The sequence below is a fragment of the Calonectris borealis genome, chromosome 29 (assembly GCF_964195595.1).
Source record: "Calonectris borealis chromosome 29, bCalBor7.hap1.2, whole genome shotgun sequence".
NCBI classification, from domain to species: domain Eukaryota; kingdom Metazoa; phylum Chordata; class Aves; order Procellariiformes; family Procellariidae; genus Calonectris; species Calonectris borealis.
Window position 1 is genome coordinate 2712013 of NC_134340.1, and position 23648 is coordinate 2735660.

Genomic DNA, 23648 nt, shown 5'->3' on the forward strand with positions numbered 1-23648 from the left:
GTGGGGCCAGGCCACCCCTGCCGCGGTTGCCGTGTGCCTGCGCAGAATGAACGCATCACAGACCAAACGGCCACACCCTGACAGGGCCCACTCCCTTTCCATTGCAGCCAGCGCACAAGCGTGGCTCCAGCCTCAGCCTGCCTTAGGACGTGGAGCGTGGCAGACAGTGGAGGCAAGGAGTGGGGTCAGTCGGCTGGGCTGAGTGAGCGCGTCCCCAGCAGAGGGTGAGGCTTAGGGAGGAGGCGCAGAAGGAGTTTGTGTCGTTGGCGGGCGAGTGGCTGTCTCCTCTTTAAGGCAGAGACCCGGATGGTGAGTGTGGCTGGGTGGAGCTGGGCCGCGGGGCCGGGCAGGACAGGGTGGACGGACGGCACTGGGGCCTGCGCTCCGCTCCGCGCCACCCTCCCCTGCCCTGGCCTGTCCGCAGGGCCGGCTGTGGGGCATGCGCGGCAGAGCACCAATACCAGGCGGGCCGCACGTGGCGGCGGGCAGACCGGGGCAGAGTGGCAGCGCTCAAGGTTGCGGGTGGCGGGGGGCAGGAGGGTGCGGTGCCTGTAGCGGCAGTGGCAGAGACCTGCTGAGGCCTCTGGGGTGCACGGCAGCGGGGCCGGGCCTGCGGCGGGCCTAGGCCGCAGCCTATTGCCCCAGCAACGTGCAGCCCTGCGCCGGGCACAGAACACAATGGGCTGGCACCCCTGCTTAAGCACCCGCCCACTCCCCGCAGCTGGGGCCACCGGGCCCTGCCATGCCGATTATGGAGAAGATGAAGGAGGTGCTGAAGCCGGGCCGGCGGGAGGTGGGCGAGGATTGGGAGCTGGGGCGGCTGCTGGCCACCTCGGCCAAGAAGGTGCTGAAGCAGAAGATCGAGTTCAAGCCTGCCAGCCACGGCTTCTCCTGCCAGCTGGAGCTGCTGCGCGGGAAGTACGTGCTGCTCAACCCCCGGGCCGAGGCCGCCAGCCACCACCGCGGCCCTGAGGAGGCGCTGCCCAGCAAGCAGGGTGGGTAGAGAGGGAGAGGGGGGCTCTCCCCGCACTCTGCACCTCCGCGGCTCATTACCCCTCTTCCCGCAGGCAGCGGCCATGCCCCGGGGCACCTGGGGGGTGGGGTCCCCACGCCCCAGAAGGTGCTCTTCCCTGTGGAGCGCCTCTCCATGAAGTGGAAGCAGATCTACCAGATCGGCGCCGGCCTGCACAACCTGGGGAACACCTGTTTCCTCAACTCCACGGTGCAGTGCCTCACCTACACGCCACCGCTCGCCACCTACCTGCTCTCCAAGGAGCACAGCCGCACCTGTGAGTGGGGAGGCCTGGCTCGGTGGGCAGCAGGGCCGGGGCAGCTGCACTGGCGGGCAGGAGGAGCGCCCGCCTGTCCTGCTTCCAGTGCTGCGCTCAGCACCTCTGCACGTGGCTCCGGCGAGGGGCATGCGGGTGTCGGGATGTGCCTTCTCTGCTCCCTCCTGCCCGTTTCTCCATCGAGCGGTCATTCCTGCATACAGCTTGCTTTTCCTGGCCATAACAGTGTTCCCAAGCTCTGCATCCTTGTGTCTGGGGAGGCTTTGTCTCTGCTGGGTAGAGCCAGAACTAAGCTGGGTCCAACAGGGTCTGCTGGCTTCCTGGGACTGAGCTGGAGGTCCCAAACAGCCCCTGCCTGTGGGGACTGCATGAGGGCAGGGCAGAAGGCTGCGTACAGGCAACAGGTGCTGTTTATGGGTGGCTTTGAAAGGGAGTCTGGTGGGCACTGCTCCGAGGTGTGACCAAGGGGAGCATGCGAGGCTCACAGCCCCATCCGTAGAGCTCGGGTGGGGTCTGCCCCTCAGGGCTGACCTGTAGGATCCTCCAGTAGTACCTGTGACCTGTTTTCCATCCACGTGGATACTGTCTCCTCTGGCGGGGGTTGCAGTGGCTGGTACTGTGACAGGGGCTGCACCAGCGGGTGGCGTGTGCTGGTCCCTGTGTACCCGGGATGCCCCAGAGCTGTGCCGTAGCACAGAGCTTGTAGGGAAAACTGTGCATGGCTGAGCTGTGTTGGACCAGACATCGCCCATCCCTTGTATTGCCTCTATCTCTCCTGGGTTTGTCCCCAACGTCCTGTCGTCTTCTCTCCTGCTGCAGGTCACCAAGAAGGCTTTTGCATGATGTGCATTATGCAGGACCACGTAATCCAGGCTTTTGCCAACAACGGCAACACAATAAAGCCGGTGTCCTTCATCCGAGACCTCAAGAGTAAGGATGGCTGCCCTCCTCTCCCCTCCTGTAGCCATGCAGGAGAGCGGTGACTAGTGGAGGAGCAGAACCTTTGAGATAGGGGCAGGTCTTGGCAGACGGCTCTTCTGAGATGACTTACTGCGCTTGCCGGGGGTTGGTGACTTCAAGGGCTGCGTGGGGCTTCTGCCGCGGCCGGCATGAGTCTGACATCTGGTTTGGGTTGAGGGGGCTCAAACCCCGGAGTCCCTGTCCCAAGGGAGAGAGGGAGGGTGTGGATCTGTTGCAGCACATGCTGGAGCTGATTCCTCCCTCTCCTGCAGAGATTGCCCAGCACTTCCGCTTTGGCAGGCAGGAGGATGCGCACGAGTTCCTGTGTTTCACCATTGACGCCATGCAGAAGGCCTGCCTGAATGGCTGTACCAAGTATGTGGGGCCTCTGATGGCCTGTCGCTGCTCTTCTCCACTGTCCCCTCACTGGTCCCCTGCGCCGGCCGGAGGGGACTGTGGGGTGAACGTCTCCCCCAGGTCGGGCTCATAGAGCGATGTGGTGACTCCAGGGGCCTCGGGTAGATGGCCCAACTCTCTGCCCCTCTGTGACACAGCTCTGGGCTGCTGTCTGCCTTCTCCCTTCTCCTGACTCCTCTGCCCCCCTCATAGCTGCGATCCTGTCCCCAAATCCTGAGGCTGCTATGGGTTTGGTTCCTGTCCCAATTGCCAAGGAATCCAGGCGTGCTTGCTAGTTCCGCCCCAGCTCTGTGGCTGTGGGTGAGCACCTTTCCCCTGGGCCCTCCGTCCCGGGAAGGCTGCATTGCCTGTGTCTGCAGTGCCCAGCTCTGAGCTCCGGCCAGGAGTTTCTGCTCCTTCTAGAGGAAGGTGTGCATTGGAGCCTGGTGCCACCCCTTGAGCTCCGGCACTGGGAGAGCAGACTGGCAGAGGCGACGACTCCCCTCTGCTCCCGGAGCTCTGCAGCCCGTCCGCTGGCCAGAGCACGTGGGGGAGCTGTCCTGAGGACACAGTGGTGGCCTGCGGGGGTGGCCGTTGCAGAGGGGCGGTGTGAGATCCGGTGCTGCTGTCTCTAGGTTAGATCGCCAGACCCAGGCCACGACGCTGGTTCACCAGATCTTTGGCGGTTACCTGCGGTCCCGTGGTGAGTGCTGCCTGCCAGGTCCTGGTCCTGTGATTCTCAGGGCTGCTGTTTCCTGGAGAGCCTTGCAGTAAAAATCTTTTGGGAAAATTGCTAACATGTGTAAATTATCCAGAGCTGCAATTGGTCAGTCTTGCGGTATCTGTGGGTCATGACCCCTGTTGCAGTGATGGAAAAAGCTGTTGGCTGTGGGTCCCCAGCTCGTTGCCACCAGCAAAGGAACCCATGTTGCCAGCTATCTAGCAACAGCTGTGCAGTCCCAGCACATAGTGGAATTGCCAGCCTTCCTCCTTGCCAGGCTGTGAATCCTGGCGCTGACATCCCAGAGCCCAAACCCGGAGAGGGGGAATACTGCAGCTGCCTGCGCTGTGGTGGGTGGGTGCAGGTGTTGTGCCAGGGTGTGCTCATTGCTCGTTCTTTTGCAGTGAAGTGCTCGGTGTGCAAGAGCGTCTCGGACACCTATGAGCCTTACCTGGACCTGGCCCTGGAGATCAGGGTACTGCGGCAGGGTCGGGGGTGGGAAGGAGCTCTGCTCTCGCGGGGGATGTTCCTACAACTGCACCATTACTGCTCCCAAGGCTCCTTAGCCTGCCAGTGTCAAGGCACGGTGCGGGCAAGAGGGAAGCAGCTTCTGTTGTTGCACTGCCTTCTCTGTCTGGCACAGCAGTGCCCGTTGCCTGAGTGTGAGCCGCGACTCCTGTCTTGAGGCTCTGTGGTGTTGGGGGGCAGTGCAGCTGAGCCTTGCGGCATGCCGGCCAGCGCCTAGCTGGTGGCAGGCTCACGGATTTGGTGTAGTCTGTGGCCCTGTACTCATGCTCTGTGTTATCTCTCGGGGCCAGCGTCTCAACAGTGGGCTGTCGCGTGGACAGGCCACTCATGCCCTGACTTCTCCTCTGTCTTGCAGCAAGCCGCAAACATACTGCAGGCACTGGAGCTGTTTGTGAAGTCAGACGTGCTTGGCGGGGAGAATGCTTACACGTGTGCCAAGTGAGTGCGTGGGGCTGCGGCGGGAAGGGGTCTGCGGGTGTGCTGGTGGGAAGCAGGTGGAAAGCCTGTCGCAATACGGGGGGGCTTCTCTACCTGCTCCACAGCTAAACTGCGAGGTATGTGGCCATGGAAGCCTGCAATGAAGGCTGCCGCTCCTCAGCTCCCTCCTCTTGTGAGGAGGACCTGAGCTTGAATAGCTTGAGCTCTTCCTGTGCAGGTGCAAGAAGAAAGTGCTGGCCAGCAAACGCTTCACCATCCACCGAGCCTCCAATGTTCTCACACTCTCGCTGAAGCGCTTTGGTGACTTTGGTGGAGGCAAAATAACAAAGGTGAGTGGTCGGCAATCCAGAGCTGGGGCTGTCTCCTGGCCCGAGGCCCTGCTGCCCAGAGCAGGCTGGGAGTTGGTCCTGTGTGCAGGGCGAGCTCTGCCGTAGACCTGCAGCCCTTCCCCAGCTGTGCGGTGTGGTGGGAGTTTGGCTCATCCCGGCATCTTCCTCACCGTGACCTCTGCCTGGGGAGAGTGGGTCCCCCTCCCTCGAGAGATGGGACTTGTAGGACAGCTGAGCTGCTCTTGCTCTAGCAACAAAGCCGTTTGCTGTGCAGGCTCCTGAGACATCGTCTCTCCGCAGGATGTGGGGTACCCCGAGTTCTTGAACATCCGCCCTTACATGTCTCAGAACAACGGGGATCCTGTCATGTACGGACTCTATGCAGTGCTGGTGCACTCTGGATACAGCTGCCACGCAGGGCACTACTACTGCTACGTGAAGGTGAGCCCAGGCCGCTCTCTTGGCACCCCCTCTGGGCTGGGGTCTGGTGGGTGCTTGAGGGTCCCTGTCGTGTGCAGAAAGGAGGGTGCTCAGCAGATGTGTGTGGTGTGGAGCACTGGATGGGGGGTACAGGCTGTGCTCCGCCTCAGGAAGCATCGAGGTCTGCTCTCGCAGAGTCCCCTTGCCTGCCCTGGGCCACCTGCGGGTTTTGGGGAGAGGAGCTCTGCCGACAGGCGCTGTTCCTGCTGCTCTTCAGGCCAGGAGGGTCCCCGGGCACAGCCCGACCCTGTTCTCTCTTCTCCTTCCGCAGGCCAGCAATGGGCAGTGGTATCAAATGAACGACGACCGGGTCCGCCCCAGCAACATCAAAGTGGTCCTCAAGCAGCAGGCCTACGTGCTGTTCTACCTGAGGTGAGAGCGCCCTGTGCCTCCTGGCCGCTCTGCCCCCTGCGCTCAGCATTTGGGACAGGACTGGTAGCACGTGCCTGGGTGTGGGAAGGAGCTTGGCCCAAGTAGCCCCAACGCCCGTGTGCATGCGCTGGCTTGGAGGAGGGTGGCAGGGAGAGGTCCAGCCCCTTGTCATGGTTTTGCTGTAGATCAAGAGCACCTCACCTTCTCGGAGCTTCTGGCTCCTGTTTCTTGTGTGCATCTCTGACGAGAGCATTCCAGTCGCTCAAACCCTCGCAGTTAACGGGTGCGCTTCTCTGCCTTCACCAGAATCCCCAGCCCCAGGAAGAGCTCGGAGGGGCCTGTTGCCAAAGCTGCCTCCAGCCTGCCTGGCCTCACTGGTGGCGTCTCCAATCAGGTCAAGAAAACTGTGACCAAGGGGCCCCTGTCTTCACCGCCGATGGGCCGGGTGAGTCCTGAAGGCTGCTCTCGGCCAGTGCTCCCGGGAGCTGGGAGCTGCTGCTGCCCCTCTGTCTGCTTTGCGAGGGCAGGTGGGCTGCAGCTTTGCAGGGAGGCAAGCGCACTGCTCCGAATGGGCAGGTGCGAGGGAGGACGGTGTGCAGGAAGGATCCTGCTGAGCCAAGGGTTCCTGTGTGGGCCTGAGGAGGGACGGGGAGGGCAGTATCCTTGGCTCCTTGAATTCTCTCCTTGCTGAACTTCTCTCTTTCTCTTTGTCTAGAGACCAGACATGCTGCTGGGGAAGAAGCTGCCGGGGCCGGAGGAGGTCGGAGTCCCTGTGGCCCGCAGCACGTTTGGGACGGGGCCGAAGCTGCCGAACGGAACTCCTCCGCCGAAGCTGCCCGCTGGGTCCCCGTCACCCAAACTGCCCCTCAAAGCCACCCACAGAGCCACAGCGCTGCCTGACGATGCAGCCTGGAGGCCCAAGAAGGCGCTCCCCTTCCCACAGCTGCCTCCCACGCCCAGAGCAGTTCAGGGCATCTGCGACACCAGGACCGCAAGCGGGGCCAAGGCGGAGCTGGTCCAGCAGAGCTCCTGGGAGAGCAAGCAGCCACCTACCTCACCCAAGCTACTGCTGGAGCCCAGCCCCAGCCAGGAGCCCGGGGGCAGTGGGGAGAACACCGGGACCCTGGAGAGGGACTCCTGCGGCAGCAGTGCTGCTGGCCCAGCACATGGTGCAGTGGGGAAGCCGGCCAAAGCGTCCCAGAAGGCCAAGAGAAGAACCGGCAGCTTCCACACCTCTCGGGAAACTGACCGTGGCACAGGCCTCCCTGCTGGCCCCGGTGCCGAGCCGGCTGCCCCCAAAGACTCCAAGCCGGCAAAACTGAAGTCCTCCCTGTCGGCCAGCGGCGCTCTGGAGCTGAGCAGGACCGTGTCACCACCACCGGCCAAGAAGCTGGTGCTCTCCGCCAAAAAGGTGAGTCTGAGCTGCCTGGAGACTTCAGTAGGCACCTTGTGCCTTCTGAACTGGGGCTTGTGTTGGGGGCAAGTGTAGAGGTAATGCTGGGTGTCTCGCTAAGTCGGAGGCGGGCAGGGAGAGCCCCTCAGCCCCAGGGCTGTAGCAGTTGCTCTGCCCTCCCTCTGGGTCGGGGTGCGGGGCCTTCTTGCTGAGGATGGAGGGGTGACTGTGCCAATCCCTGCAGTGGGGCGACCTCGTCAGCCTTCTCGGGGTAGCATGTCCCCTGGGGTGAGTGGGAGCAGGTGACGCGGCAGCTGGAGGGCCCGGAGTTGCCTCCTTGCCGGGCAGTGGCGTCGGAGCGGCCCTCTGGGCACCGCTGTGCAGCCAGGGCTCAGGATGGTGCGCTGGTGTTTCTGTTCTGTAAATTTCTTTCCTTGCTTTTTTCCTTTGTGCTTTTAACTGAAAATACTTCTGATTCTTCTTCTACCACCGCCCACTTCTCTCCCCTCATCTGTGTCTGTTCCCCTCCCATTTCTCTGGGCTCCCCTTTTTATTTTCTCCTCTTGGCTTATGGAAACCTCTTTTCTTTAGACCACCGAGTTTTTATTTATGTCAATAACTGCAGGGCAGCACCCCGCGGAAGGTGAGTGGAAGTGACCGCCACACGCAATCTCACCCTCAATTTGCTGGCCACACCTACCCCACCAACGCTACCCACCCCGACTCCACTCCCCGGCCTTTTGGCAAGTCGAGGTAAGCGATGCCAGTCGCTCCCAGGCTCCTGCATGGCAGCAGGGCCAGTAGCAGCCTTGGGGTACTCCACGAGGCAACTGTCTGGCAGGGCAGCTGGCTCGGGGGGCGATTTTGGCAGCGAGCTCTCCTGTTCTCGTGGAAGGGAGGCTTGTTCACTGGGCTGGCAGGGCTTGCTCCGGGTCTCCCTTGTAACCTTCACCATGGGCATGTGCTGCAGCAACACTCACTCTTTCCTAATCCCCTGTGGGACAGCATGTGCCCTGCACCTCTCCCCAAGTGCAGCGCTGGGGTGTGGGTGTCCCTGCGTCCCATTGCCCTGCAGGGAGCTCAGGCTCTTCCTGCTCTGGTCTGGCTAGAGGGAGCTGACCCCTGCTGCCTTCCCCAGCTCTAGGAGGGCTGAGAGGGAGCCCTGGAGAACAAAGCAGCGGCGGAGCGTGGAGGCTGGGGCTGGAGAGAGCGAGCACTGCAAGCGCAGGCGGAGGGAAAGCCCCAGCAGCCCAGCCTCGGAGCCAGCTGCCAGTGGCGTTCACACTGCAGATGGCACCCCAGGTATGACCATGTGCCTCCACCCTGCCTGGTGCCTGGCAGGGGACAGCTGGCTGTTCGTCTGCCCACGCAGCCCCTCAGAGCACTGGTTGTCCAGTCCCTGGTGCTTGCTGGTCCCCACAACTGCCTGATGGTGCCTGTCTTCCTGACCCCCGTCCTCGGCTGACCTGCTCGCAGGCCTGCGTGCTGCTCATGCAGGAGAGCTGCCCGGTTGTACCCTGGATGAGGGTGTGCTCCTCTCCAGACTCGTAGGGACGGGCCCCTCGAGGGGTGAAGGTTTACCCCCAGTTTCTCCCTGCCCAGGACCGGCCCCAGTGTGCCCAAACACCCTGTGCCACCAGGAGCCTGTTAGTCCCGACACTGTCTCCTGGGGCGAGATCTGCCTTGGAGATGGAGCGACACAGGAGCTCCCTCTACTCCCTCTGGCTTGTCCTCACCCCTTCTCTTTCTGCAGTGGCAGCATGTGCCTGGGACAGCCAGGCTGGAGATGGGTACAGGCGCTGCCCGGCTGCCCCGAGCCCTGAGCCTGGCCGTGGGACTGGCACAGCACCCAGGAACCAGGAGTATGGTGTGATGGAGGAGCTGCTCAAGAACTCCTTGGACAAGGCTTATGGCAAACAAGGTAATCCCTGCTCGCCTGGGTGGGCGAACAGCCAGGCAGCTCCCCTGTCACGCTCTCCCCTGGGCCCCCAGCCCAGGGTGGGGGCCCTGTGCAGGCGGGTGTGGAGGGGCACAGCGCGGTGCTCCCTGCTGACCGCGCTGCTCTGCAGTCTTGACCTGGGAGGGCGAGATCTCGGCTGTCAGCCAGGACGCCATTTGGGATGGAGCGAGACTGTCGTCGATGAGTGGGACAAGGAGTTTGACAGAGGGAGGGTGGGTGCTGGCTGGGGCGGGGGGGGGGGGCAGGGGATTCCACGCTCTGACCCCAAGAGCCTTCCTGTCTTTGCACACCAAAGCGGGAGCGGAGGAGACACTTCAATCCCTTCCAGCAGCTGCAGAGCAAGTGCAACTTCTGCCGGGGGGCGGGGCAGGGAGCGGGCCGGCTGCTTGGCGGGGTGCTAACGCTGCTCCTTTCCTCCCAGGTTGAGATCTGTGTCCCCCAGCCAGCGAACAGAGCAGTCCCGGGCCAAGGACTGGCAGGGGAGCACTGTCCTGGGAGCTGCTGGTGGACCCTGCTGTGGAGGGGAATGGAGGGGACGCTGGTCCCGTGTGTCTCCAGGGCCCCAGCCCTAGGGGTCATGCCGTGCTTGGTGTCCCCTGCCTTCCCCTTCTGGGAGCTGCTGTCCCTCCAGGCCCCGAGGTCTCTGTGGGCTGAGGCTGCTTCCCTTTACTCTCCAGCTGAGCAGGAGCCTCTCTAGCTCTGGTCTGATCTGGGGTGAGGGGACACCCACTCCCCTGCCTTGTCCAGGCTCCTCCGCCAGCTCCTGTGTGCCTCTGCCTGGGGCTGGAGCAGCCCCTTCTCCCACCCAGCCTGGAGTTTAAAGCTCGGGAGGACTCCTGGGAAGTGCCTGCAGATCGTCCCTGCTGCTCTGGGTCAATGTGCCACTCACTGGCCCCGAGGGGAGGGGGACACTGGCCCACGCTGCAGAGCTGGGAGCAGCAGGGCTGGTGTTCATCTCCTGGGCATGGCCCGGGATGCTCCAACCCCTCTTGCCCTTCTTCTGGACCCCTCTTGCTCCCTGCCCGGATCTGCCTCCCCCTGCCCAGCCAGGGCTGCACCGCCCCTCCTACCCCTGTGCAAGTCACAGTGAAACCGCTGGCCCTCCCCAGGCAGGGCCCCACTCCCCTCCAGCCCGGCCTGGCCCTGGACTGGGCGTGGGAAGTGGTGGTGGGGTCCCCATGGGGACGGGGCGCTGCCGCCAGGACTGTGCGCAATAAACTCATAGCGTCTGTGACTTGGCTCGGCTCGGCTCGGCTTGGGGGGCGGGGCACCGGGAGGGGCAGGGTGAGAATGGGGCGGGGCAGCAGGAGAGGGAGAGCCCATCTGGCCCTGCCTGCTCCCGCATCACATGCTGCTGCCCACGGTGGCCTTGGCGCCGTTGTCCTGCAGGCGGGGCCAGAGCAGCGGTGGCGGCGGGATGGAGAAGGAGGGTGGCTATGGCCAGTGCAGGGCCAGGGTGGTCACAGGGGAGGTGCCAGGGGGGTCAGGGCCAGGCCAGGGGGAGCGCTCAGCACCCCAGGGGGGTGGGGGGCTCTGGGACTCCCACCTGGGCTGGGCCGCAGTGGGACAAAGGGCTGGGGCGGGTCCCGCGGCCTCGGGCACGCAGCTGTCGGGGGCCGGGGCGAAGGGCTGGGGTGGGCTGTGATCTGCCGGGGGGTCCCCAGTGGGGCAGGGGCGGCTCTCCCAGGTGGGCAGGCTGGAGTGTTTGGGCCGGGCTGCTCCAAGGTGCAAGACCGGGGTTGGGGGCTCTAGGTCAGTCTGGGGCTCGGGGGCTGCGGGACCCATGCCCGCAGGTGCCAGAGCGGCTGCTCGCCCACGCGCGGCTGCGGCCTTTGCGGCATCGGCCAGTTGGGGCTGTGGGGCCATGCCGTGGGGCAGAGGGGGCAGTGGAGGAAGCGCTGGGAGGAAACTGGCACTAAGTGCCCACAGACAGCGTGAGGAGCAGCGCCCATGGGGCAAGCTGCTGGGGGCTGTCTCCCCGGAGCCCCGGCACTCCCACTTTGCTGGCAGCCTCATCCTTCCCCGGGGCTCAGCCCCAGTGGCCCCACACAGCGGGTGCCACACTGCGTTGCTGCTACGGCTCGCGAGCTGCCTGCAGCGTGGAACCTGCTGCCTGCAGTTTCAGTGCTGCCTGCAGCGTCAGTGCTGCTGGGCTCTGGGACCTGCTGCCTGCACGCCTTCCCTGCACGGGTGTTGTCAGATGCAGCCCATCAGTGGGAGAGCGCTTGAGGGAGCAATTTTGCGAGCAGCCTCTCACTGCTTCCCAGAATTGCCTGGAAGACATCCTGGGTCATCTGTCAGCATCAGAAATTGCCCACTCACCACACCACAGGGGCCACAGGGCGGTGCACAGGATGGGCGGCACAGCCACCTCCAAATCCCCACCACTGTCCCTGTTGCAGGGTGTGGGTAGTTAGGATCAGGCGGCCGGAAGATATCGCGCTGTACGGAAAGATAGGACCCCCTCCCCTAATAGCCAGTAGCATTTAGGTGTGAAGTAAGCAGGCGGAAATGACGTCGTAAACCCAAGGTATATAACACCGTGTTATCTACCAATAAACACCATTTGCCGTCCACCACATTGGTGTCTGCGAGTCGATGGCCCGAGCGCCCCGGGGAGGGGGGTCGCCGTGCCGTTCCTGAACCAGGTCGCCACGCCGTACGAAGGCGACAAGTGGTGCCGAAACCCGGGAAAGCCCACCTGGAATCGGGTGAACGGTGGCCGGAGCGGCAGGACCAGCCCGGCGGGGAGGACGCTCCCGGACCAACAAGGAGGATGGAAGCTCTTGTGAAGGTCGTATCGCAAATACATAAGCAGTGGGGTATTGATTGTAGGCCCAAAGATTTTACCCTCGCCGTTGCGAGGCTTTTACACATTGGGACCATTGACCAGCCGGTCGATATCCTTCACCCTGAAGTGTGGGATAAATGTACTAAAGCGTTAGCCGAGGAGACGATGTCCTCGGGTTGTGGGAAAACCCTTAAGTCGTGGGGGAAAGTCGTACAGGCTCTGCAGAAGGCAATACAAGAACAGGAGACTTGGAGGGCGGCAAAGAACTGTTTGCTGGCCATCCCGAAATTGGGAGTCGGGGCAGCCACGCAGACTTTGCACCCCTTAGATGGTGATGATTCTGCCGAGCCTAAAGATCTGAAAGAGGGCGCCATGTCCCCTCAATCCCCGAACCCTGACCCGCTTACGGAGGCGCAAGAGAGAGCTAAATCCTTCTGGGGAGGGCTGGCTGAGGAAGTCAGGGGCGTTACGAAAAGGATGGAGTCTGAGGAAGCCCGGGCTAAACCACCGCCCTATACGCCCCAAGATGGCGCCGAGCACAAAGGGGATGGGCGGGCCGAAGGTGCCCGCGGCGGGAACTGGGAGGAGGCGCTAGCATTAACAAGCGCACATGAACAAAAAGGGGAGGAGAACGAGAAGAAGAAAGGCGGCGGGAGTGGCCAGGAGGAGGAGGGGAGCGTGAGCGAAGGGCGGAAAGCCAATCAGAGCGACCATCTGAAAAAATGCCCTCAGAGGGCAGGCTCCCCCCCGAGCAAAGGGCGGGGCGAACCAGCAAGGAGGGGCGGGCCAAGAGGGAGGGAATGGCTCGCCCGCAGGAGAAGCGGGCGGGGCTGGAGCCCGACAAAAAGGTATCAGAAACCGGAAGCAGCCGGTCAGTCGAGTTCCGGCTCCGGATCAGACACTAGCTGGGACGAGTGGCTCGTGACCGATCCAAGCTCAGAGGAGGAGGAAATGGGAGTACACACAGTCAAAAGCCAAAACACTTTCATCCAAAATAAAAACAAAAACCTCCCCCTCACCGACTGGAGGAAAATAAAGACTGCGTGTGCCGAGTGGGTTCCATCAGCCAGGCTAGCGTTCCCGGTCCGAGTGACGGATGGGGGGCAGAGGGTTTACTCGCCAGTAAACCCTAAAGATATACAAGCGATCGTTAAGTCGATTGCAGATAAAGGCCTTAATTCTGCCATGGTCTCCACCCTCATAGATGGTGTCTTTGGGGGAGACGATATGCTCCCGTTCGATATAAAACAAACTTGTAGATTGATTTTTGATGGGGCAGGGATGATCGTTTTTAAACAAGAATGGGAGGACAACTGTGCGAGACAATTAGCCCAAGTGGCCGGGGCGGATCACCCGCTACACGGTTCCAGCCTGCAGCGGCTGATGGGTACAGACCCCACCATGATTACCCCCAGGCGCAGGCCCAGGGCCTGCGGGCCCATGAAATTATGACAACTACCCGCGCGGCTAGAGAAGCTATTCGCACCGCTTCTAGAGTTATTGCCAAGCCGTCGCCGTGGTCCACAATTAAGCAAAATGAAAGCGAGAGCTTTACGCAGTTTGTGGATCGCCTTCAGGCAGCGGTCGACTCCTCGACCCTGCCCGCGGAGGCGAAAGGCCCGGTTGTTGCAGATTGCTTACGTCAGCAGTGTAATTCGGCAACCAAAGAGATCCTACGATCACTGCCAGTGGGGTCAAGTATCGCAGACATGATCAAGCATGTCGCAAAGGAAGAGCACTTAGCCCCAATTCAGGTAGCTGTTCGCACTGCGATAGCTAATGTGATGGCATGTTTTAATTGTGGTCAGGTGGGCCACGTGGCGGCAAACTGCCCTCGGTTGGGGAACCCGCCCACAATGCTCCCCCCGCACCAAAATCGACCGAGAGGACCGTGTTGGGCCTGTGGAAAGAAAGGGCATTTCGCCAAAGACTGCAGATCTAAACACCAGGGAAACGGGAAGGGAGAGGGCACTCGGGCCGCGCACAGCCCTCTCCCACTTGGGACATAATACGGCCCAGTTATGCCAACCCCGGATGGGGCACAGCACCCCCGAACCCGCTGCCCCCTCGAGACACGACCAACTTTATGGCCCAACCGACGATCCATCCGAACCAGTCCCCACCTCAAGGGCAGCAACAACCATCTCCTGGGGGCGAGACCCCAGGGTGGCCCTGGCAGTAAAATGCGATAGCCCGCCAGTAGTGTGGGGCATCTGTTCCCTCTATAATACCCTAGATGACACCACCATTAGTGTCCCCTTTTTGATTGACACCAGAGCAGATGTTACAGTTATTCCCGAGACAAACTGGCCCCCGCATTGGAAATTAGAAAATGCCCCCATGGTGGGTGGAGTCGGGGGGTTAACCCTGAGCGGAAAAGTGCTCAACTAACAGCAATCACGCTTCACACTGAAAAAGGGCCGGAGAAAACCATTACCCTCTTCCCATATGTTATGTCAGGAGTCCCACCCCTGCTGGGAAGGGACGCTCTAGCCCTTTTGAAAGCCAGGGTGACAAATTTATTGTGAGGGCCACTGCCGCACACCCACTTCCACCTATTAAACTGACGTGGAATTCGTCCGACCCAGTGTGGGTCGAGCAGTGGCCCCTGTCAAAGCCTCGAATGGACGCTCTTCTTAAGCTAGTCGACCGCGAGTTACAACGAGGTCATATAGAGCCTTCCACTAGCCCATGGAACACCCCAGTTTTTGTAATACCCAAACGAACTGGCGAGGGGTTTCGTCTCCTCCATGACCTGCGCGAAGTAAACAAGAAAATTCAACCAATGGGTCCCGTCCAAACGCTGCTGCCCATGAACTCTATGATACCAGAAGGACAACCGTGTGCTGTCCTTGATATTAAAGACTGTTTCTTTTCAATACCACTGCATGAGGAGGACAAAGAGCGGTTTGCTTTTTCTGTAGTGTTCCCAAACAGCTCACGCCCCAACCTACGTTTCCAGTGGAAAGTGCTGCCTCAAGGAATGATCAACTCGCCTACTATCTGCCAAATTATAGTGGATCGCGCAGTAGCACCGGTTCGGCGCGCTGATCCGACTGCGACTATCATTCAATACATGGACGATATTCTAATCGCCGTGCCGACAGAAAATCAGGTGAACCAGCTAGTAACAGCGGTTTCAGAAACTTTAAAAACGAACGGGTTCGAAATCGCAGGCGCGAAAGTTAAAAGGGGACCATGTGTAACTTTCCTGGGGGTGGGGATCACCAGTTCTTACGTAACCCCCCCCCCAATAAAAATCCGTCGGAACATCAAAACACTCCATGATATGCAGCAATTGGTGGGATCCTTGCAGTGGCTCCGTAACATTGTCCTGATCCCTCCTGAAATCATGGCCCCCCCTATACGATCTTCTGAAAGGAAAAAACCCCTGGGAACAAAAAACTCTGACGACGGAAGCAATGAACTCTCTCGACTTTATCGACCAACAGGTATCGTCGAGCATGCTCGCCAGGTGGAACCCAGGTGTACCGCTTGATCTGTATGTGCATTTCACGGAGGGCGGGGGAGTAGGAGCACTAGCCCAGGGGCCCCCCGAAAAGGCTCGACCAATACAATGGATAGTCCTGGGAAAACCATCACGTGCATTCTCTCCAGGAGTCGAGTGCCTTGGTAATCTCATCATGAAAGGCAGAAAACTCGCCCTAAGACACCTAGGCATCGAACCCGCCAAGATATACCTACCCTTCCGCAAACAGCTCCCAAAGCAATCAGTAGCGATGTCAGAGTATCTAGCTATAGCTCTTGTTGGGTTTGGCGGAGAAGTCCGGTATGCTACAAAGCCCCCCTGGACTCAAATGCTAGCCATTGTCGACATCGACCTCCCACAGAAGATCATGGACCGACCCCAACAGGGACCAACGGCCTTTACAGACGCATCCTCAACGACCTCAACCGCGGCGGCAGTATGGCAATCTGGAGAAAAATGGCACTGCATTAAAATGACCGACTGTGCGCTTTCAGCCCAGCAGCTAGAAGCGATGGCCGTAGTACTGGCGTGTGGACTGTTCCCAGAGGAACATCTCAATACCGTGACCGATTCGATGTTCGTGGCCAAACTTTGCTTGGCCATGGCGGGGCCCGGCGTGTCAACATCCACAACAGCCCTGATGCTGGAAGAAGCACTTTTTTCTCGAAAGGGCACCATATCGGTCATCCACGTTAACAGCCACGACCCAATCAAAGGGTTTTTCCAAACCGGAAACGACAAAGCAGACGCCGCAGCGAAAGGGTTGTGGATGCTAAGGAACGCCCATCAGCTACACGAGTCCCTCCACATCGGAGCTAAAGCGCTAGCGAAGAAATGCGGAATCTCGGTCACTGACGCAAAACACGTAGTAGCCACATGTCCCCACTGTCAGAAAACACCACTGTGGTCCAGTGGAGTCAACCCCAGAGGTCTCAAAGCCTCCGAATTGTGGCAAACAGACTTCACGCTCTGTCAGTTGCTAAAACCCCGAGCGTGGCTAGCAGTAACTGTAGATACATATAGCGGAATGATCGTAGCCACACAACACCTTAGAACCAACTCCAAAGCAACCATCCAACATTGGTTAACGGTTATGGCGTGGCTTGGCATTCCTAATCAGATCAAAACAGACAACGGTCCGAATTTTGTCTCCAAATCAGTTCAGGCATTTGCTTTGAAATGGGGTATTACCCTGACACACGGCATTCCGTATAATAGCACAGGACAGGCCATAGTCGAACGAGCGAATCACACTCTAAAGTCTAAATTAGAGGTGCTGGCAAAAACAGAAGGTTTCACCAGCGCCATTCCCCCGGGAGACCAAGCACGCCTGTTAGCAACCGCTCTTTTAGCACTAAACCAATTTCCCAGGGGGGAAGAGAAAAATAGCCCCACCCAAAAACATTGGGCCACTCGGGCGCTAGAAGAAGGCCCGTTGGTCATAGTCAGAAATGAGCTAGGAGAATGGGAACAAGGGTGGAGGCTAGTCCTTACAGGGCGAGGGTATGCCGCAGTCAAAAGAGATGGAACAGTTAAGTGGTGTCCGCTTAAGTCCATCAAACCAGACCTCCAGAATAAAACTAATAAAAATTGTGAGTTTTTCTCCACAGAACCGGATTATCGGACGCCCTCGTAATCCGTATGCTCCGGTAGCAGGAGAAGACGACAAATCAGCAAACGTCCTGCCCACACCTGAGAGTTCCGCACCAGCAGAATCCGGACAATGGCGACAAAACCCCTATAAGCAGAGGCTACAATGTTTACACCCACAATGTATAATCTTCATTGTAGGGCTCGTCACTATAGGACAAGCAGCATCAGAACACCATCCTCATCGTCCATTTAAATGGTCCCTCATTCGAGTTGAAGATCAGCACGTTATCGCTACTCAGATTACATCAAGTGCACCGAGCTTCACTGCCACTCTGTGTCAGCTTGTCCCGATGAACCCATGCTGGGAATACTCAGAATTTTATATGTGCCCCAGCTCTAATCCTGGGAAAGGTTATTGTAACTACCCTGATCAATATTTTTGCGGTCATTGGGGATGCGAGACCATAGCCCCTACTTGGACACTGGGTGACGGTAAGGATAAATACCTAAAGGTCCAGTGGGGTCCGCATAAGTGTTCTCCACCGCGAGCAGCGTCAGGACGTGCAAAATGGGGGCGTGCCCCATCACAAGGGCCAGGACGAGCGACATCACAAAAAAAGGGAGATTGCTCATTCCTCTTTCTAAATGTTACCAACCCCCGAGAAGACGCTTGGCTTCTTGGGAAAATGTGGGGAGTAAGGTATCTAGAATCAGGGTCAGACAGAGGTGGTTTTATCCTCATAAAAAAGGAGATTGTTCTGACAGATCCACTGCCAGCAGGCCCTAACCGAGTAATTAGGCCTAACCCAGTTCCTCACCCAAAAATACCTGACCCGACAATACCTGCACCATTGCCACATAGTACTGTAAGTAGTACCGAACATATTGTACACACCACCAGACTTACTGCACACACCGCCGTAATTTCTGACCGACATTCTCTCTGGAAAATGATGCAAGCTAGCTATCAGCTGCTGAACAAAACTAACCCCAATCTTACGGAGCATTGTTGGTTGTGTTACGGAATACGGCCACCCTTTTACGAGGCTGTAGGAGTAAATAACAAGCCCATGCGAGTAAATGGTTCAAATCCAGCCCAGTGCACATGGGACATAGAAAAACAAGGGATTACATTAGCAGAAGTAGTAGGAAGCGGCGTGTGTGTGGGTAAAGTCCCAAACCACAAAAAACAACTATGTGTTAATGAGACACAGGATAAAACTCCTGCAAAGTGGTTAATACCGGCCGACAATACCAAGTGGGTTTGTTCTATTATGGGAGTTACACCCTGTTTGTCGTTGGACAAATTTGATGAATCCTTGGAATATTGTGTCCAGGTAGCTATAATCCCTAAAATCTTTTACCATTCCGAAGACTTTGTCTATGACTCGCAGATTACCCCAGCACACCATCTGTCAAAACGGGAACTCTTTACAGCACTAACAGTAGCCACTCTAATGATCATGGCAGGCACGGGAGTGGGTACAGGAGTAGCATCCTTAGTGCAACAAAATAAAGAATTCAGTGCCTTGAGAATGGCAGTAGATGAGGACTTAGCTAGAATCGAACAATCAATAAGTGCGTTAGAAAGTTCAATTAGATCACTATCAGAAGTAGTGCTACAAAATCGGAGAGGGTTAGACCTAGTGTTCTTACAACAAGGAGGAGTATGCGCTGCGCTGAGAGAAGAATGCTGTGTATATGCCGACCACACTGGAATAGTGAGAGACACCATGGCCAAATTGCGAGAAGGACTGGAAAAACGAAAAAGGGAACGAGAGGCGCAGCAAAATTGGTTTGCATCATGGTTTAACCATTCACCGTGGCTTGCCACCCTGATATCTACCCTGGTAGGGCCAGTAGTAACAATCATAATAGCATTGATCTTCGGACCCTGTATATTGAATAAGCTCGTGTCGTTTGCCAAGAGCCGGCTAGAACAAGTTAACATCATGATGATAGAACGCCGGCAATTGCTCTAAGAATATTCTTGCTTAGAATTTTTTACCTACCTCTAGTTCTACCTCTAATTGCCCTGTTATTCCCTGTTACACCCTAGTTATCCCTTGCATTAGCGTGCCTTATTCAAGTTTATAGTATATATTTCAACGTTTTTTACCCAAGATTATGATATATATCTCTTTAAGATTTTTACATTTAGCTAGTTTCATTATGCATAGGGAGGGGGGAAATGTGGGTAGTTAGGATCAGGCGGCCGGAAGATATCTGTACTGAAAGATAGGACCCCCTCCCCTAATAGCCAGTAGCATTTAGGTGTGAAGTAAGCAGGCGGAAATGACGTTGTAAACCCAAGGTATATAACACCGTGTTATCTACCAATAAACGCCATTTGCCGTCCACCACATTGGTGTCTGCGAGTCGATGGCCCGAGCGTCCCGGGGAGGGGGGTCGCCGTGCCGTTCCTGAACCAGGTCGCCACGCCGTACGAAGGCGACAGGCTGGGGTTCAGGATTACGGTTAGAGTTCGGGATATGGGTTAGGGTTAGGGGTTAGAGTTAGAATTAGGGTTAGGGCTTATCATTAGGGTTATGGTTAGGGGTTGGGGTTAGGTTTAAGGTTAAGGTTAGAGTTAGGTTTAGGGTTAGGCTTAGGATTAGTGTTAGGGTTAGGGTTAGGATTAAGGTTAGAGTTAGGGTTGGGGTTCAGGGTTAGGGTTAGAGTTCGGGATACAGGTTAGGGTTTGGGGTTAGGGTTAGCATTAGGGTTAGGGTTTATCAGCAGGGTTATGGTTAGGGATTGGGTTAGGTTTAGGGTTAGGGTTAGGGTTAGGGATTAGTGTTATGGTTAGCGGTTACGGTTGGGTTTATGCTTATGGGTTAGGATTTCAGTTTGGATTAGGGTTAGCATTAAGTATTAGGATTAGGTTTAGGGTTAGGGTTGCAGTTTCGTTTTAGGGTTAGGTTTCGCGTTAGGGTTAGGGTGATGTCTTACGGTTATGGTATTAGGTTTGTGGTAGCGGTAAGGTTAGGGCTTAGTGTTATGGTTAGGGGTTACATTGGGTTTACGCTTATGGGTTAGGATTTCAGTTTGGGTTAGGGGTAGCATTAATTTTTAGGGTTAGGGTTTAGGTTTAGAGTTGCGGTTTCATTTTAGGATTAGGTTTCGCATTAGGTTTAGGGTGAGGTGTTACGGTTACGGTATTAGGTTTTGGGTAGCGTTAGGGTTAGGGTTAGAGTTAGAGTTAGGGTTAGGGTCATTAGGGTTCAGGTTGGGGTTCAGGGTTAGGGTTAGGGTTCGGGATTACGGTTAGGGGTCGGGGTTAGGATTAGCATCAGGGTTAGGGCTTAAAATTAGGATTAGGGGTTAAGGTTAGGGTTATGGTTGGGGTTAAGGTTAGGGTTATGGTTTGGGTTAGGGTTAGGCCTAGGGTTATCGTTGGGGTTAGGATTATGGTTCAGGTTTAGTGTTAGGGATAGGGTTATGGTTTCGTTTTAGGGTTAGGCTTAGCGTTAGGGTTAGGGCGTAGGGTTACAGTTAGGGATAGGCTTAGTGTTAGGGTTAGGGTTTGGGTTAGGGGTTAGAGTTAGGGTTTAGTTTTAGGGTTAGGGGTAGGGGTAAGGGTAGGGGTAGGGGTAGGGTTATGGTGATGTCTTAAGATTACGGTTTGAGGTTGAGTTAGCAGTAGGGTTACGGTTAGAATTAGGGGTTCGGTGTTATGTGAGGGTTAGTTTTATGGTTCCGTTTAGGTTTAACGTTAGGGTTCTGCCAAAGTGTTAGTGTTACGGTTTGATGTTAGGGTTAGGGTTACGGTTTGGGTTTAGGGTTAGCGTTAGGATTTTGTTTTAGGGTGAGGTTTCGCCTTAGGGTTAGGGTTAGGGCTAGGGTTAGCTTTATGATTCAGGTTAGGCTTAACGTTAGGTTACGGTTAGGGTTAGTGTTCGGTTTAGGGTTAAGTGTTAGGCTTAGGGTTAGGGTGAAGTGTTAGGTTTAGGGGTAGGGTTAGGGTTAAGGTTAGAGTTAGGGTTAGGATTAGAGTTAAGGGTTAGAGTTAGGATTCAGTGTGAGGGTTAGGGTGAGGTCTTAATGTTACGCTTAGGGTTTACAGGTAGCGTTAGGGTTAGGTTTAGGCTTAGTGTTAGCGTTAAGGTTAGGGTTAGGGTTTAGGATTGGGTTCAGGGTTAGAGATAGGGTTCGGTAGTGGGGTTAGCGTTAGTATAAGGGTGAGGTCTTAGTGTTACAGTTAGGGTTTACGGGTAGCATTAGGGTTAGGGCTAGGGTTAGGGTCATTACGTTAAGGTTAGGGTTGGGGTTCAGGGTTAGGGTTAGGGTTTGGGATTAGGGTTAGGGTTCGGGGTGAGGGTTAGCATTAGGGTTAGAGCTTTATGATTCAGGTTAGGCTTAAGGTTAGGTTAGGGTTAGGGTTAGGGTTAAGTGTTCGATTTAGGGTTAAGTGTTAGGGTTAGAGTTAGGCTTAGGACTGGAGTTAAGGGTTAGAGTTAGGGTTCAGTGTTAGGTTTAGGGTGAGGTCTTAATGTTACGCTTAGGGTTTACGGGTAGCATTAGGGTTAGGTTTAGGGTTAGTGTTAGGGTTAAGTTTAGGGTTAGGGTTTAGGGTTAGGATTGGGGCTCAGGGTTAGAGTTAGGGTTCGGTATTGGGGTTAGAGTTAGTATTAGGGTGAGGTCGTAGTGTTATGCGTAGGGTTTACGGGTAGCATTAGGGTTAGGTTTAGGGGTTAGGGTTAGGTTGGGGTTCAGGGTTAGGGTTAGGGTTCGGGATTAGGGCTAGAGTTCGGGGTTAGGGTTAGCATTAGGGTTAGGGGTTAACGTTAGGGTTAGGGGTTAAGGTTAGGGTTATGGTTAGGGGTTAGGTTTAGGGTTAAGGTTAGGGTTATGTTTAGGGTTAGGGTTAGGCTTAGGGTTAGCATTAGTTTTACGGTTGGGTTTAGGATGGTTTGGGTTTAGGGTTAGGGATAGGGTTAGGGTTAGAGTTAGGATTAGGTTTATGGTTAGGGTTAGCATTAGGGTTAGGGTTATGGTTAGGGTTAGGGTTGGGGTTCAGGTTTAGGGTTAGGTTTCGGTGTTAGGGTTAGGGGAAGGGTGAGGTCTTAGTGTTATGCATAAGGTTTACGGGTAGCGTTAGGGGTTCGAGTTAGGGTGAGGGTTTGGTGTTAGTGTTAGGATTGGGGTTCTTATTCTTGATCCTCTCTCCCTCTCTTTCTCTCTCTCGTTGTTTAAATTACAAATTATTATTATTATTATTATTATTATTATTATTATTATTATTATCGTTATTATTATTATTATTATTGTTATTGTTATTATTATTATCATAATTGGTGTTATTATTGGTATTATTACGGTATTATTGGTATTACTATTATTACTGTTACTAGTATTACTATTATTGCTATTATTATTTTATTTCAAGTATTAAACTCTTCTTATCTCTACCCGTGAGTTTTCTTGCTTTTGCTCTTCTGATTCTCTCCCCCATCCCATTGCTGGGGGGAGGGCGAGTGAGCGGCTGTGTGGTGCTTAGTTGCTGACTGGGGTTAAACCATGACAGGGGTCCACCACAAAGATGGTTGCCATTCTGTCACATCCTCTGAGCTAAAACTGGCTCATGCTGGGACATGGTGCCACCCACGCATGCAACCTGCAGTCCAGAAGTACCCCTGAAAAGACCTCGACGGCCTGCATTAACACACCGGCATGCACTTCAGATGTAAACACTGCCAAGTCATCTCTTATTTGCAACAGATACGGAGGACCAAATTCTGCAAATCTAGCCTTACTTCTACTGAAACTTTCCTGACAGACAGCTCATCTTCTCGTTTTGTAAACGGTAGTGAAGACCTGTTCTAGCGCAAAGGCTTGAACCCTGCCTACGGTGAAGAAGCCCCAGTTTTCTTTCCTCACTGCTGTCTTGCTTCCCAAAAATCAATCAATACCAAAAGCTCTGTATGAACATTGCATAAAAAAGCCAATTGCAAATGCTTTTACTTGCTACTAGTTTTGTCAGGGAAGGAACTAGCTTCTCCCGCTAGTTTTGCTACAGTTTCATGACCTTTAAAGACGCCACTTCTTACCTTTGCTACGCCAATACAGCCTCACAGCTCAGCAAAATCATACTGCAGGTAGGAAACCTTCACCATACAAAGACAGGCACGCTACAGGAATACGTCACTCTCAAAGAACAGACTCTTGCAACCACTCCTCCCTTTGCTTAGCAAAGTTTAGGGCGTGTTAGAAAACAACAACAACAACAAAAAAGCAGGGTTCTCTCTCACATTTTACGGAGCCCATGATATCAGCTGTTCAACATTAAGTCCAACTCCAGCCTGAACCCCAGAATAAGAAATGCCATCTTAAAATGTCTGGAAAAAGGGAGGGCTTTGAAGTGGCAAGACCAGAGAACGTTCATGAAAGCACCGTCATGGAAGTACACATCCCTCATCACAGACCAACTGCACGGTGACCTAAGTGAGTGACGTTGTCTGCTCATTTGCAGCTCAGGGTCTCTTTTTTCATTAGCACCGAGCACGCAGGTTGGAATTGGAGCTGAGAAGAAAACCATATGCAGTCAGTCTGGTCTCGTTCAAGTTCACATTTACTAGGAATCACAGCAGGTCCCATCTGTCTCTCCAGACCCCACCACCACTTCTGTGCAGCGTCCCGAGGAGCAATAAGCGCAGAGCAAGAAACCTTCCTTCAAAATAAGGCCCACAGCCTGCTCTTTCAACAGGACGCACAGAGCACCAGCTGAGAACAACCTCTGCTTTAACTATGCCTAGCTCCGCTGCCTACGTAAGGAGACCAGCTCCTAAATGATCCCTAGCCCTAAAACCACCGATCTTCCCTAGGGCAATGCTAAGGAAATACCAGAGCCCAGGGACACCTGGTCATTCAGCTTAAGTTGACGGGGAGAAGGACAGTGGACTAGAAAG

At 56.0% G+C, this 23648-nt stretch overlaps 1 protein-coding gene across 1 annotated transcript; it reads left to right on the plus strand.

Annotated features, from left to right (window-relative positions):
- The first annotated feature begins 730 nt into the window (after nucleotides 1–730).
- LOC142094054 (ubiquitin carboxyl-terminal hydrolase 36-like) lies at nucleotides 731–10100 on the plus strand. Its single transcript, XM_075175884.1, has 16 exons — nucleotides 731–995; nucleotides 1068–1289; nucleotides 2109–2219; nucleotides 2522–2624; nucleotides 3281–3348; nucleotides 3771–3841; nucleotides 4250–4332; nucleotides 4550–4661; nucleotides 4962–5102; nucleotides 5413–5513; nucleotides 5820–5958; nucleotides 6229–6924; nucleotides 7532–7659; nucleotides 8045–8208; nucleotides 8660–8827; nucleotides 9288–10100. Exons 1-16 carry the CDS (start codon nucleotides 743–745, stop codon nucleotides 9290–9292), a joined length of 2565 nt encoding a protein of 854 aa, XP_075031985.1. The 5' UTR covers nucleotides 731–742; the 3' UTR covers nucleotides 9293–10100.
- The last annotated feature ends 13548 nt before the right edge of the window (nucleotides 10101–23648 follow it).